At 38.0% G+C, this 17,523-nt stretch overlaps 1 protein-coding gene across 1 annotated transcript in view; it reads left to right on the forward strand.

The window, feature by feature from the left end:
- LOC111064644 (cadherin-related tumor suppressor) overlaps window positions 1-17,523 on the forward strand; it is a 278,331-nt gene that overhangs the window by 245,388 nt on the left and 15,420 nt on the right. The window contains exons 9-11 of the mRNA XM_039428848.1: window positions 11,594-11,774; window positions 13,006-13,259; window positions 14,425-17,339. Of these exons, the coding sequence (XP_039284782.1) occupies window positions 11,594-11,774; window positions 13,006-13,259; window positions 14,425-17,339 (3,350 nt within the window). The remainder of the gene's footprint in view (window positions 1-11,593; window positions 11,775-13,005; window positions 13,260-14,424; window positions 17,340-17,523) is intronic.

Genomic DNA, 17,523 nt, shown 5'->3' on the forward strand with positions numbered 1-17,523 from the left:
ATTACAATATCAGGATAATATAAAGTAATTGATAGGAAATGTTAGTGATTTTTCCAGTTTCAGACAGTACATCTAATTAATTTATAAATATAATATCTCAAGAATTACAATCAATTGTACTACAATATCAGGATAATATCAAGAAAAATGTTGATGATTTTTCCAGTTTGAGACATTCCATCAAGTGAAGCTGACCAGCCAGTACTTAATCATGCTCAACCGAACAAAACTCTTAACTTCATGCAGTTGTAGCCATTAAGTAGAAATCGAAAATGGGTGTGAAAAATTGAAGCAAATTTCCTTTAATATGCGGTGTGCATGAGACAAGTAGTGTTGTTCTAGCAGTGCAGATCGCTATCTGCAAGGAATTTTCTGCCCGTTGTTGATGTGGAGCCAAATGGCGCGGCGCGTTGGTTGCAGCTCGCACACGCGTGCGTGCGTGCGTGCACACATATCTTTAGTTGCTGTTGATATCCGTTGATGAACTTGTGGGTGGAGCTGTGTACGTACATTGAAGCTGTCGACAAAGCCCATCCCTTTTTTCCAAGGGAAATCTTCGTCCATAATCCAAGCTTGATGATGGCACGGCCTACATATCATTAATTTGGTCTTTGCCTACGGTGATATCATGTCAACGTCGGTAATTTCCCTCTGCCAACATTTCCTTGCCTGATTATTTTTCATACTATACACATCCATAGATATTTATATAAAAAGAAACAGTGAATGTGCAGGATGAGAGAGAAAACAATGAAAATGGTGGGAACGAAGAGAGATTTTGTCCAGCAATTATTTCCAGAGCGGGATGATGGAGTTCAACATTTGACATTTGCCTTCATGCAGGCGAGTCATCAAGTATAAATAATCGTTTGATTTCTATCAATAGAAGGATTTGAGTATTACCAACTTACTTTATTGATTTCATTCTAATGTATAATTATTATTCAACGAAAATCCTAAATAAATGCTGTAAATCATCCCGAAGACTTCTGCTACTGCAGACATTGACATCAGGGTTAACAGCTAGATGGAAATGCATTCTCTATTCAATTCAATTCCATCTGTCATTCTAATGTATTTGAGAGAAAAATGTCCCCACATAAAATATCTCAGGTTCTCTCTTAGTAACCAGCTGAGGCTATATCAAAAATACTTATAAATTGATTCTACTTCCTTGGAAATTTGTCAATGCTGTTGTAGGTTTTTGTGGGTGATTCTCACGGGATAGCTGAAAACTGTTATGCAGAGGCCTACAAGGAGTACTGTTTGATTATCAGTCAGATTGACTGTGTGGACGGGAAGAAGATGTAATGGGAAGGAAAGGTCTTGGAGCGACATCGAGCCGAGTGGATGAACGTCCAGAAATTTCAACGGAACTCAATTAAATCGCCCGTGCCCGTTTTTCAAGTGAACTCTGGTGGTGCTCTGCTCATCATTCTTTTGTGGCTGTTTCTTTCCCCCTGGCCATGGCCACAGCATTTTCCCTGCTGTCCTCCTCTCCCAGCTGTTTCTCTCTCACTCTCACGAGACTTGATGTTGGCCGACCAGCGACACTGACCACGCCTCCTCTAATACTTCCTTTTCCAAAATTCTTCTCTTCATTCCTCGGACAGCACTCATCTGATTCCTGCATCGCTGTGCCGATCAACGCATAATCACCTACGGGCTCTCCTCTCACTCTCTCTCTCGCACACTCTCCTCTCTCTCTCTTTGACTGAACGCTCTTCCGACGTCAACCCCGGGGCTATACAGTCTTGTCTCGTCTTCTCGGCCTTTCATTTCATTCCTCACAACCCATTACTTATTCATTCTTTATTTCTTCACAACTATTTTCCTAGTCTTCTTGTTCTTATTATCATACTTCTTCATATTCTCGTTCATCAACATCAACATAGACGTCGTTTTCTTCTCATTTTTCTTATTCACTTCTCGAAACGCCGTGATACTTGTGCCGCAACACATAATTGGCATGCAGCCTTAAACTACCTCCCGCGCCTAAACGCTGCCCTCCCCCCCCCTGCAATGTTCGGACGCCTACAATTCGTTCTCACGTCATCCCGGCGGCCGGCGGTGGCCCCCACCCCAACCCCAGCGGCCCACTTTTGCTCACATCCTCTAATCACCACAATACATGTATTTCCGGTACAATCTCAACAATAATCATGGCCAACCAACTCGAAAAAGAGAAAAATACATGTTAATTTGAACATACGCACTCAAGGGTTGATGAATGATCGCACTTTCAAATCAAATATAGATTCAGTCCTGGTTGCAAAAAAACCTGTTACATTTTTACCGTGATTAGATGATTAACTAATCAGAGAAGCCTTCCTTTGTATTCAGAAAAGTTCTATGTGATTGATCCTCGTGGCATTTAATCGTGACAAAATTCAACAGGCTATGTGTAACTGGGCCTTAGTTTCAGGAAGAAATCAGAAACCAAGTTTTCTGAAATCACCTAAAGATAAAATCATAAATTAAAATCGATTTTCTAGGCAGACAAAGAAAAAGGTGGGAGAATGTTTGATGGTGGAACAGGTATTAATGCCTGCCCCTGTAAGAAGACGACGTTCCATTATCCATTCCAGTCCCATCTATATGACAGCCATTACTTGTTGAACTGAAAACGTTTGTGCTTGTGATGAATAGGTTAGCACTTAGGCAAAACGGCAATCATTTGAGATTTAAATATTTCTACTTCAAGTGGAAAAAGAGTTAAATCATAGTTAATTTAACCTTTAATTGCATTTTGAGTTACATATGAAGATGAATATCTTATTCCATAATAAGCATTTAGGCACTTCTAGGCCACAGTAGGCATTCTTTGTAGTACTCACTAGAATCACCTCTTTGTCATTATTGTAATGAATTTTTCTACACTTAACAATACCGTTTTAAAAAATAAAAAACCCTTCTGTCTCACAGCATCGGTGGAACATTGCACACTAACCATAGCCTACAACACAATTTGTGATTTAGTAGAGTAGTTGGTCGGAACTGTACTTATATTAAAAGGTGCACTACAATTAAATTTATGATATAATTTGGAGTTTTATTGGAACTCCATAAAGTTTTAAATTCATAACAATGCTATTGCAACTACTCGTATGTCAATCATGTATTCAATTTACCAGTTGAGCCTCACTCTATCAAATAAATAAATGATTAGGTATCACTGCAGTCTATGCTGAAGCTGAAGCCTACAATGCAACTTCTTCAACAGTTGAAATCTTTAATGAAAATATTTCCATAGATCAATGAATACAAGCACATTAGGCCATGTTACAATGCATTATTATATTAATTATAGAATCAAAAAAATTGAAATTGGATAAAATAATACTTCAAAACATCAATGGTAACTAACTAGCATAATAGAGAATCTTCGAGGCCTAGTGTTTTTTAACGGAGTTTATCTCTTGCATGAACTGTTGCGGAGTAGTTCAAGTACGCACGACCGCTCTCACGGGCGTTTCCTCATTAGGAGAAGTCTCCCTCAGAGAAGAATTAAGATGGGGAAAGGAGAGCAGGCGACAGAGAGGGTGTGTGTGAGGAGAATGGCAAGAGTTGCTCTCGGCGGTGGCGCTGGTTTTATCATGATTTATATGTTAGTAGGGACAAGTACGCTAATGCACCTTTCAAAGGAATGTCCCTGTCTGCTGGTTGCTGATACCGTGCAAAGTCCAACACACTTCAATTAAACTCATCTAATCCCTGCACCCCGCAACTTGGTTGCGTTTGTTTTACTCATCAGTCTCTCGCTAACATTTCACCAGTTTCTCAGCGAACCGGTCACCTGATACCGGTGAATAATGATTTTTATAACTTGCTCCCATTCGAGTTCACAAGAACTAATTGATAATTTGAGGATGAAATCGAATTTTCATGTGCAATTATCGTACTGGACACGTTTTGCAATTGCGGCCTTCGTGATTCCTTCATCAGCTCGAGCGTGGGATGTAGGTTAGCCTATGCATTGGGATCTGCAGCATGAATCTGAGCTACACGTCTATTTGTATTATACAAGTACTAAATACAATATACCTTTTTATGCAATTGATTCTTATAATAATGTTTGATAGCTTAATACCATAATAAGACGATTGAGGAAAATTTTCCTTTTCATGCAATTGCTTCCCATGATAATATGTGATAGCTTATTATCATAAGGCGACTGAGGAAAAAATGCATTATACTATTGATACATTTGTTACTCTTGAGGTGCGTACAGATAAACGCGCCGCGAACATGAGCAATTCACTTTTAATCAGCTGATTATAACTGTATTTTTACAGAAACGGTAAGATACAGTTATAAAAAGCTTGGCATCAGCTGATTAAAAGTGAATTGCTCATGTTCGCGGCGCGTAAACCTGTACGCACCTTTACATGCATAATAATATAATATTCTCCAATAAGACCAATGCATTCATTGACAAAAATTGTCATTCATTTGTTGTGTACCCATTCTTCTTCACAATCAATTCAACCATTTTTCTTTTAAAAATCCTTCTTGAGTAGAAAAACACTGTAACCGATGGAGGTATTTTTAACCCTACACCACACCTGACATCATCTCTGCAACTGGTGACATATTTGCCTCTATTGAGTTAACCTTCCAAAAAATGGAATATATAAGAATACATGTGGTTCGATGGGCATTCTTGCAGACTATACCACCGCTGGCCACCAATGTAAACGGAGGGGGGTTGTTTCTTCTCTTCTATAATATTTGCTAAAGTTTACTGCTATCAATCCATCTACCAGTATTTGAATCCTCGATTGGTTGGGAGCTTTTAGTGGATTCGTTCATTCAAATGCACAGATTATCATCATTATCTAATTGTCACCTATTTTAGCAACTAGCAACTGCGAGCCAGGAACTTCAATGAAATACTAATAAAATTCAACTTCGGGTTTATTGAACTCTAAATAGGTAGAACGAATTAATGAAAGTCAGGTAACATGTAAATTTTCAAACAGAACAAAGTGATTCAGCAATTGATTCACAAAAAATATATTCAATTCCAATCTACACATTTTGGGAACCTGCTGCATTTAAATTTGGGCCTCGGTCATTCTATGAAATTAAATTTTGAGCTTAATAAGAAAAACAACAAAAGTTTGGCACTCACCAGTTTAACAATATTCAAACTTGGACTCTTCAGAAACACTCACATACGCTTTAATAAAACTCACTATACTTGAACTCACACGCACAAAAAATTTCCTGATTCTACTCCTACTAACTCTATAAAATTTGGTTTCCAATTCAACTAGATAAAAATTACTGATAACTGAAAACTTAACAATTTGTCCCTCTGAATGGGAAATGGGCCCATTCAGAGGACCGAGGCTCGCACACCGTTACATGTTTTCCCAGTTACGTCTCAATTCGAACTGAGGCCTTTTCACTGAAAATTATTCCCCCTCCACGAACGTTGAGCATAATTCCCAGTGGAAAATCCAAAGCTGCAAAAAGGTCAATGGTCGTACAATTCCCAAATACAGTAGCTTTTTCGACAAGAAATTGAAACTGCATTTGAAAAATGCACGAAAATTGCTTTAATTTCGACAACTAAGCAACAAGTTAGAAAATTCAAACAAGACAGAGTCAATTCTCAGACTAAAACGCAGGGTTCAACATACAGTAAAAATCAAAGTTCATTCCAGTTCAAAAAACTGAAAAATAATATAAGATACACAAAAACAACTACAATACTACCCTCTAAATATCACACTATTACAACACTTACTTTTATTAGTTACGACCTTGTGTGGGACTTCGTCAGGGAGTGATGTATGAAAAAGTTCATCCAAGTCTTCCAACCAAAAAGGTTTTTTTACTGGTATGGATTCTCATTTCCCAGATCCAGCTCGAATATGAATGGCTGGAATTTGCTATTAGACCTGTAGTCTTGTTAGAACATAGAAGTTGTTAGTGAATTGAAAAATTAGAGGTAAGATTTGTGAATATATTTGCGAAATCAAAATGGGTGCTGCGTCTGGTGCATTGGTTGTCTTTCAATAACTCGTAATAACTACACAACAAAGTTTCTCATGATTTATGTGTCCACTTTTGGCTGTACCCTTTCCGGACAAAAAATGGAGGTAGGTAATGATGGCCAATGTGAAAAAGTAGTCTAAGCGCAGTCTCCATCGTTATGACAAACGAACAAGTCAGACGACAAAGTATTCCTCGGCATCTTCAATCATCATCTGTTTTTTGACTGAATCGGCTCGGCTCGTTTATTTTCGGCGACCGTCGAAACAGTGGAATAACTCAAAAAGTTGTCATGTCTCAAAAATTGTTGGCAGCCCGAGATGCAAGTCGCAGACCGCTGTGGAACGCCAGGAATCGTTTGACGAGATGCAGTCACATAAACTCTTTCAAGAATTTATAATTTGAAGGTTGGCTGTGATTGGGAGAGGGGTGGGAGCGCGTTTAAAGAAACAAGCAACGTTAAACGACGAATGGCATACAGAAAAACGCGGTCGTTTAGAAGGATTTTGGTTTGTGGGAGGGTTGGAGGGGGAAACTGCAAAAGAAAGTCGGACGCGACTGAAGACATATGAGACAATAAGTAAAGAACGAGAGAGCGAACAAAAAGATGGTGCAAATGTTTTTCCCGCTGAAATCAGCCGCCGGACTTTCGCCTGTGACGAAATTCTTATTCTGCTCCCTCCACTACAAACATCACTTCTTGAAATGCACAGCGACTTGTTTTTTGCTGTTTCCGATTTGACATTGTATATATCGATCTGTGGCGGTGGTGACGGCTTCTCTCTCTTTGTTTCAAAATGAGAGAGAGTGAGAAAGAAAGTGAGTGAGGTGAGAGAGAATGAGAGGGAGAGAGATTTTTTTGTGTGTATGTGAGAGAGAGAGATTGTGTTAGAGTGAGAGTGATAGGGTGAGAGGGTGTGTGAGAGTGAGAGAAGTGAGTGAGGGAGAGTGATGGACCAAGAAAGCTGCTGCCGCTAATGTGTCTCTCAAATCCAGCTAAGTCATCCAATTGATTACCATTTTTACTATTTATTTGCTTTGAATAAGATCCTCAACTTTGTAGTGAATCAAGTAATAGTTTGTAGCCTCAAGTAATAGTTATTTATTTGGCATTTGTGGGAATCACACTGTGCTAATTTTAGGCTCCCTTTATTATGGAGTTTTTCATTCCTTATAGATCTCAAATTGGTAAAACAATCAAATTTGTGTGAAATTAAGGGTCCAGCGGAACAGATGTAAATCAAAACCGGTTCAGTAATCATTTTCGTTTTTTCGTTTTCTATGAAACATTAAGTCATTCAAGGTTCTGATCCAGAATCCAGAAATCATAATATGATATAATCTCCAGAAGCTCAATGATTCTCTCAATTGAACAAGTTTTGAAACGAATGGGGAACTAGAACTCCAAGTGTACTATTGTGGGGTTTAATAATTTCGAGCGTTAAATAAACCATTGAAAGGAAAGAGTCTGTAATCATGAGTCGAATGAAGACTTGAAATGAAGATTTATATAATCCAGGAATGAGAATAGTAATGTGAAATGTATTCTTAAAAATATGATTTATGACAAAAAGACAATGAGGGCGGAAAGGAAACGAAGCAATATAAAAACACACCTACAAGTATTATGTATTTTTCAATGCATGCGAACAGAAGCTGGGAATATTCTCGTATGGAACGAATATTTTTATTTTGTCTTCATTTTGATTCTTGACTTCACATGTTGGTTGCTCGTCGGCTTGTTCAATTGGACTGCCTTTGAAATTAATACTTGGTCCATCCGAGTTCTTTTCTGCAGACTCAATAAATCAACATAGCGGGCAAGCCCCTACTCCTACAAAATCAGTCGAGTGTTATGTCTCCCTTTCCATCTCTCTCCTTCGTTTGCGATCCTGGTTGCTCTGTCTCGTTCTTATCATACAAGAAGTAAACGTTGAGGCATAGTGACACCACTTGGAGAAGGGATTGGGAACATTATATGGATGTCGGACCGCTGTTAAGTGACCAGTAGATCCGCTCATGTGCAACGAATTAGAAATATTGCAGGGTATATCTCACAAGAGAATGTATAAATATCAGTACATTATATCTCTACAATTTCGACCTATTTAGAAGTATATGGTACTATTATAATAATTATTATAGCATCCCTACTACCCTACCAAGTAATACCTAAGGGTCGAAGAGTAAGACTAAAGTGTGCTTTACTACAGTTGTGTTGTGTGTTGTTTTGTAGGGTCTACAAAGTGTGGTTCACTTTTATGAATAAAAGACGGACAGAATTTCAAAAGTAAATTAGACAGAATTGACAGAATCTTGCTATTTATCACCCCCATGTTGTTGACAATGTTGTTCACTATCCAAATTGACTCTTTACATTTTAACCCTAAAGAGACACACTGGGGTGTTTCACACTCCAGGGATTTTTTCCTGTTCTGCAGTTGACAATACCAAACAGATAGGAATTTTTGCCCAGTCTAAATTAGGTTTGAAGCATTGTCAACTGCTCTCCACCACTTCCAGTCAGTAATAGCATTCTACAAGGTCACCAGCTCATCTTGTTCTTCGTTGGGGGTGTCTAACACCCCAGAGTGTCTTTTACGTAGGACTTTTATCAAATACTTTTTTACAAAGATTTACTTGTATTGACCACTACGAATGAGGTATGGAATGATGGATCAGATTGGAATAACTGGTATGATTCTCTACAACTTGAGATTCAAAACAATAAAATGAAGAGACGTGAGTTTTTGATGAAGTTGTCATTGGCAATGATCAAGCCATTCCTTCAAACCAGATTAGGAGCTCCAACACTCAGGTGGAACATACGTACTTCTAAAGTTAGTATAAATTTTGATAAGCAGTGTTTTACTTTCGATTTCTATATGCACTTGAAACAAAAATGATTAAGAAATGATGAAGTATGGGCTAAGTACTTTTTTCTTTATATTTTTAAAAGAAACATGCAAAATTAAATTGGGGTGTTCAACACCCCAGTGTGTCTACTGTGTTAGCATAAAGTAAGTGTGTCTCTGTAAGGTTAATTTTCACTTTTCTAAGATCACATTATCCCGCGCTTCTTGCTATTTAAAAAAAAACTTGATGTTCATAATGAGATGGATAGAGAGATGAAACAGCTTCCATACTCCTCTCTGATCATCTACGACTTCTAGCCCCACCCTTTCCACCGTTTCTTATCTTTATCTCACTCTTGATCTTACATGTATCCTCTTTTTTCCGCATCCTCACAATATACATTGTAAGATAATAAATGTATGAGCCTTGAAGCTTGACAAATCGGAGCAGTGTGAGAGTGCCCTGCTCATACGACGTGGAAAAGCATTCCGCTAATAAATTATCATTAACGATGCATGAAAAGTGTGGACGAAGATGATTAATCGTTGCTCTGCTACAGCAGCGATATCTGGTCGTCAGGAAGCGTAACTTCGTACGGTCTGAGATCGCTTTTCGTCACACCCCATCGGTAGACACAACTACTAACTATGAAGAGGAATTACGTTTAAACGGAATATGGTATAGATTTAATCATTAAATGCTTTTCATCTGCCACTGTATTTCTTTTGCAATTTCTCGACGTCATTGGTTGATGAGACTAGAGGAAATTGAAGAGGATGTGTTCTGAAACGATGCTTCATAAGCTTGTCGACACATGCACTCGAAAAAAAACGAATGTAGATACATTCACTTTATATGGTACTGTACCGTAATTGAACTCAGTTTATGAGAAAGCATGTGAAGACTTACATGATTGCTAGTTTTGCTTGATATCAATTTCTTATAATATGATTTATCACTACCAGGTGGTTCGGAACCCTCATGGAACCCACATATCAGTACGGTATCGATTATCTCTCATCTTTCATTAAATATATACTGAATCTCTAATCTCTCATCATTATTATTCCTTCTATCAACCACACTCAAATCTGAGAACTAGGTAGCTACTACTACAGTTATTCTATCAGAGATGGTTATATAGTTAGTGTAGCTAACATCATAGCCTAAGCGTGTCTTAAACTAAAAAATAAATAAACTTGAATGAATAAACTAAATAAATTGGGTTACCTTACATCTGAGCTAACACTCTCAGGAAAACGAGTCTCATAATCTTGTAGAATAATATTAAAACAAAACATTAATCATAGAATTTATTACTAAAGACGTTACCAAATCGTAACTTATCAAATAACTCTAGGTGTAGGCTATTATTACAAAAAGTAATTAGTATTATTACACAAACAATCAATGAGAACGGCTTCACTTTCTTCAGGTCTCTTCAGTCTGCGAAAAGAACGTTTTTGGTGTTATTACTGAGAAATTTTATGATAAACTTTTGGGATGAATTCATATGTGAAATATATTTTGATATATTTGAAATACAACCGCACTGAAGAATCTACGGTGGGTAATTTTTTGCCAGTTTATACAGGATATTTTGTTTGTATTACGTCACCGACCAGTGTGATTGTACCAACATGAACCATCATGCATCATCATTTGTCTGTTGGTTGATATGTATTGTAGGAGGTGGAGAGTGGAGTGATTCCACCTCAAATCCAGACAATAGGTCGTCCGATTTGACACGGTGTCGATTGTCCCCTCAACCTGGGGCCTCAATTGATCTCTCTCCTCGCCCTTCCTGCTCTATCGACGCCAATAATAACAATAATCGCATTCGGAATGATTCGCGGCCGCAGCATTCCCTCTCACTCTCTCCTGCGCACTCCTGCTCTCTTGCTCACTCCTCCTCTCACTCGCTCGGCAGGCCGGTGAACTCGTTGCTGGCTATGTAGCTGTCATCTGCGTCTGCCTCTGCCTCGACTCTACACTAGCCATGCCATGACCAGTGATAGAGGAACACGTGACCTGCAATTGGTACTACGTTGTTTGCACAATTATCCATACATAGAAGGGTCAAATAAGTTACTGTAATATTGAAGAAAGTATTCAATAATGCTTCATGCATTCCCGGATATTTGATGCATATCCGGAAAAGCTCACTGGAAAATTTGAATTCTTCATGTACCTATTATAAGAATCTCTCTTCAATACTTGCTCTTCCAAATAAATCCAAAACATTTTAGAATAAATGTTTTTCCTGAGCCTGTGAAAAACAGGTTTATGTATGGATTGAACAAGGAGATTATTAGCTTATATGTTTTTGAATATTGTTTCATGAATGTTTCAGATCTCATTAATAAATATCTTTTCTTCCAAGCTTTTGTGATGAAAGTTCTTCACGTAAGAAATGAACTTGATACGATAAACCTCTGTTCATTCCCAACTCCATAAAAATACATGGACAGATTTTACTTGTAGATTGTATTGAACTGTAAATATTCAGCTAACACAATCCTTAACATAATTTAAAGCATTCACATCATCATTTTCAAAAGCTAGGTTCACTACAGCGATCAAACGATGATGAATCATTCATTATTGGCACACCAATATGAAATATAAATATTTAGTGATAGTAAAGGATACCTACACTTTAAAATATTTTTAATTTGTTGCAGATATTCAATTATGCAAGAATCATTATTTTAATTTTCTTTTCTTATTCCAGGAACACCGCCATTGACTGGTTCAGGAACGGTGCACATAATAGTACAAGACGTCAACGATCACAGCCCTGAGTTTGAGCGACAGATCTATTCAGTGACAATATCTGAGAATATGCCGATCGGATCAACTGTTCTCACAGCGCAGGCTACTGACAAGGATGAAGGACTCAATGCCAAAATCAAGTACGTTTTATTCCATACAGCTTCAATAATGAGAAAGCCATATTGTGCCCTTCATATGGCATTGGTCACACAGTGAAATCCAGATTTGTTCATCTTTCTATCCATTTTCAAACATTCAAATAGAATTCTACATATTCGAGTATGAAATTTTATTGATTTCTATTCAAATTGAAATTTTATTCAATTTATATTTAAATTGAAATTTATTCAATTTATAAATTTATGAGTTTATTCAATCTTTATTCAAATTGAATAAAAGTTTAGTTTTAGTTATAGAAATTCCATTGATTTTTATCATAGAGAAAAAATAGCATAAACTTAGGCTATTGTTTATCTATGTTTTTATTCGAATTGAAATTTTTATTCAATTTATATTTAAATTGAAATTTATTCAATTTTCATTCAAATTGAATTCTACATATTCGAGTGTGAATTTTCATTGATTTCTATTTCTCATTCATATATTTAACAGTAAAAAAAATGTTTCTCAGGATAAAATTCGTTGTTCTCTATTAGTTGTTCAATTGTTGAGGTCTAGTCAACCGTTAATGTGTATTTCATTACTCCATTCAGTCATGGATAGCTTTAAACCAAATAGCATTGAAGAATCGTATAGAATTGCAGCCAACTCTATGCGGCTACCCCAGGATTTTCTGTCTTCTGTCAAGAATACAAGAGTGTGGTTTCCTAGAAAACCAAATTCTAATTTTTAGTATTTTTTCATTAGTCTAATATTTTATTATGTAAATATTCCACCGACAATCACATACAGATGCCTTCGTTTTGTATTCTTTACCATCAATATATAATATTTTATTTTCTAATAACTTACATATAAAGGTGATGTTTCTTGATCCATTCCGAGCTGCAATGTATTAACACACTTTTTCTCTATGTATTTCAACACGAGATGCAGTCAAATATTTGATATTTTAATGTTTTTCAAACATAGAATAAAGAGTGTTAACTTACATATTTTATTTATCCATAATTTTCGAAAACTGAAGAAATGTTTATCAATTGTTTGTTTTTCTGAATGAGCTCGTTTCCAATTAATTAAATGAGGATTTTTAATAACAACCATCAATACAACACAAACATGAAGTGCTAATTATCCTCATGCATTCCATTACACCAAAAAAATTGAAAATTTATATTCAAAAGAACTGAAATCATTTTTTTAATCCAATTTGTAGTGAGAAAACTGATTCCTTTCTATTATTTGTTTCAGGTACAGTTTACTGGGAGATAACGTTGAGAGGTTCACAGTGGACGCTGATCTGGGAATAATAGTGACTGCCGTGCAGTTGGACCGAGAGGACACATCGGTCTACTATCTCACTCTGATCGCGCAGGACTGCAGTCTGACTGAACCCAGAGCCACCGCCGTCAACCTCACCATTACAGTGGCTGACCAAAACGACAACGCCCCGCATTTCTCCAGCAGCAAGTACACCATTCACATACCGGGACGTACTCAGCCTGGTGAGTAATAAGTAGCCTCATAAATGAATGAGTAGCCTTATAAATGAATTCACTTTAGTAGTATAAAAAGGTCACCCCACCCAGTCTGACCTTAAGGTCACCCAACAAGGTCTAACCTAACCTAACCTATTCAAGGTCAAAAAAATAAAATAAAATAATAATAACTTGAAGATGAACACAGAAACATCAATATAAACAGGACAAAAGTATAGTTCTTGGGCTACTTGGATGTTTAATTATAGAGAATTACTAGTAGTGATATTTTTAAATTAAATACGACTAGTTTCGACGTTTGTGTCATTCTCAAGAGGCATGATGAATTATTAATTCTATAATGATTTTTGAAACTTGAAACTGAATTAAATGTCGACACTAGACCTGTTTAATCAAAAAATATCACAATGGTACTTGGTAATTCTCTATAAATAGACTGGAATATTGACCATATCATTGACTATGACATGAAACGTTGAACAATAGAAGAGTTAGAACATAAACAACGTCGGTAAAGAACAAAATATCACATCTGTACAAATTTATATAAGGAATTTACAAATTTCAAATACATATTGAAATGATGTGATGGAGGAAGTAAAAGGAAGAAGTTACTTCCAATTCTCTCATATATCTTCATACCTTGTGATTTTTTGATGAATATTTTTCTCAAATTCACATTCTATAGTGATCCACTCTTTTCTCATTCGTGTTTTTATCTCTCCATTTGATTATTTTGGAGAAACTAAATGAAATTTGAAAATCCATTAGATTCATTTTTATTGGTTAGGTATTCACATATACAATTTTCAAATTCATTTATATTTTATTTATTTATAATTTTTACGAAGATTGGGAGAGAAAAACTAAGGATACTCCTTGTATCATCTTTCTCCCAAATTTAAATAACATTTTAAAAGTCCGAGATAGGGTTATGGTTTTACTTTTCTAAAATTTAGTCCATTTTCACTCAAAAACCAACGAAAACTAAGAATTTTAAACTTTGATGGTTAAAAACAGAATAAAAAACAAAAATATCACACTCAAATCATACGATAGTGAAAATTATACAGATTTCAAATATTGCCTCCGTCTTGAAAATGTTGTAGTTAAGACGGGATTGATTTGTTCAACATTATATCCGATGTTAATATGATTTTTTCTGTTCCAGGCCAATTCGTTTTTGGAGCGAGAGCGGTAGATGACGACATAGGGATGAACAGTCTGATCACCTACTTCCTCGGAGGAGAGGATGCGGCCAAATTCACAATCAACCAAAACACAGGCGTCATCAAGGCGGCCGAAGCTAACGATAACCCACCTGTGATGGAAACTAGTCTCTACAATCCTATGGTGCTAGAAGAGGAACCTCCTTCACAGCAGGTTGTCACTGTTCACGCCACTGATGCTGACTCTGGTCTCAATGGCAAAGTCAGGTATCGATTGATCAACGACGGCGATGGAGCTTTCTCACTCGACCCCGAGACTGGCGAAATTACCACCAATTTCAAATTGGATCGTGAAGAAACACCAAGTTATTCGCTGGTAGTTGAAGCTGTGGATCAGGGAACACCTCATCTGACTGGAACATCTACGGTGCTGATCACAGTTCTCGACAAAAACGACAATCCACCCAGGTTCACTAGGTTATTCAGTGTGAATGTTACAGAAAATGCAGAGCCAGGATCATTTGTCATCCGTGTTACAAGCTCAGATCTAGATATTGGAGAGAATGCAAATGCTACATACAGTTTCACGGAGAATCCAGGGAAGAAATTTGCAATTGATCCGATTGCAGGTAATGTGACTGTGGTTGGTACTTTGGACAGAGAAACTCAGGACGAATATCTTCTGAAAGTAGCCGCTGTTGATGGAAGCTGGAGGGCTGAAACTCCCATCACAATCACCATACAAGATCAAAATGACAATGCTCCCGAATTCGAGCACTCGTACTACAGTTTCAACTTCCCAGAGCTACAGAGGAATGTTGTTTTTGTTGGCCAAGTATTAGCTACAGACAGAGACAAACAAGGTCCGAATTCTGTGATATCCTACTCTCTCAAACATCCATCAGACCTGTTCACAGTGGACCCAGCCAGTGGCGAACTCTTCTCGAAGAGAGGACTCCGCTACAAGTACACAGCTCTCGATTCATCTCCAGAGAACCAGTACTCGCTCACTGTGTTGGCCACAGACAACGGCAAGCCACCCATGTCATCCGAGTGTCTCGTCACTGTCAACGTTGTAGATGCTAACAACAATGCCCCCAAATTCGAACAGAGAGAATACTTCTCTCCAGTGCCAGAGAAAGCAGTAACTGGCCAACAAATCCTCAGAGTCAAAGCCAAAGATGAATTGGACTTCGGAATCAATGCTGAAGTTGAGTATGCTAAGGTTGGAGGAAACGGAAGCGATCTGTTCAGTATCGGTAAGAGTAGTGGGTGGATATCGGTTACAAAATCGTTTGAAGGTACTGGGAAGCTGAACAAGCAGTATGTGCTGAAAATTAGAGCTATGGATCATGGTGTACCTCCGCAACAGGACCAGGTCACTGTTACATTGGTGATTACTGGTGAAAATCGGTACAGCCCAATTTTCACAGCAATCAGTTATCAAGTTATTGTTCCGGAGAATGAGCCAGTTGGATCGACCATTGTGACTGTGGCAGCAGCTGACGGTGATGAAGGACCCAACGGAATGGTGCGCTACTCAATATCCAGTGGCAATGATCAGAAACACTTCATGATAAATCCAGTTACTGGAGCTGTATCGATTCTTCAAGAACTAGATTTCGATACAGTTCATGAGTACAAACTCAACATTACCGCTACTGATCTGGGATTCGAGCCTCGTCACACCAAAGCCACTCTCACGGTTACACTCACTGACATCAATGACAATGCGCCATCTTTCAATCAAACAGTCTACGAAGCTTACATACCAGAAAACTCACCACCAAAAACGTTTGTATACCAAGTCAAAGCAGAAGATATTGATTCACCAAAGAACGCCATCATACAATATTCGATTGTTGGTGGTAGTGGGAAGGATATGTTCTCAATTGAAATGAAAACTGGGATCATTTACTCCAAAGCCAAATTCGATTATGAGGAACGACAATCGTACACTGTTGATATACTAGCTGTCAACCCTGATTCACCAATGTATGGTTCCTCGAAGGTAGTTGTACATGTTACAGGAGTCAATGAATACTACCCACGGTTTGTTCAACCTGTGTTTCATTTCGATGTTTCTGAATCGGCTGAAGTTGGAACTAGTGTTGGAATGATACAAGCAACAGATCAAGATGCTGGTGACGAAGGCAAAGTGTATTATCTGTTTGTGGGATCTAGTAACGATAGAGGTTTCTCAGTTACTTCAGAAACAGGAATTATTGCCGTGTCAAGGCGGTTAGATAGGGAGACCCAGAACAGGGTCGTTCTCACAGTTATGGCGAAGAATGCTGGTGGGATACGTGGCAATGATACTGATGAAGCACAAGTGATTGTATCCATACAAGACGGCAACGACCCTCCTGAATTCCTCGAGAAAGTGTACGAAGCAGAAGTGTCTGAAGCTGCAGCGATTGGAACGAAATTGGTGGTTGTCCAAGCTCAGGATAAGGACGTCCGTCCTCAGAACAATCAGTTCAGTTACTCTATAATCGGAGGAAACAACGAGAAGACATTCAAGATCGATCCTCAGAGCGGAGAAATTGAAACCACGCTGCAACTAGACCGGGAGACAATACCGATGTACACGCTGACTGTGGGTGCTATCGATACGGGAACTCCTCCTGAAACGGGATCGACGATTGTGAAGATAACAGTTACTGATATCAATGATAATGGACCAGTGTTTGATCCCCCGAATGTGGTTGGGTATGTGACGGAGAACGAGCCACCCAACACTAGTGTGATGACTCTGAGCGCCACTGACCCAGACCTGCCTCCGAATGGAGCCCCGTTCACGTATCGCCTGGTCGGCGGCAAGCAACAGGATCTGGTCACCATTGAGAACAACACCGGTGTGGTGCGAACACGGACCAGCATTGACAGGGAGTCCACGCCACATCTCGACATATTGGTAAGTCTCATTCATTACATTAAAAAAAAACATATTTTTCTATAAATATAATAGAGAAAAAGAAAATGCAGTTTGTTTACAGTTAAACATTAGATAATTATCACCATTATACAGGCCACCAACAGGGCTTTACTGGAATAGACCGACGAACTTGATAAGTGGTTTCCTGACATTACCGAGCTAA

This window comes from Nilaparvata lugens, chromosome 5 (genome assembly GCF_014356525.2).
Source record: "Nilaparvata lugens isolate BPH chromosome 5, ASM1435652v1, whole genome shotgun sequence".
Taxonomy (NCBI): Eukaryota; Metazoa; Arthropoda; class Insecta; order Hemiptera; family Delphacidae; genus Nilaparvata; species Nilaparvata lugens.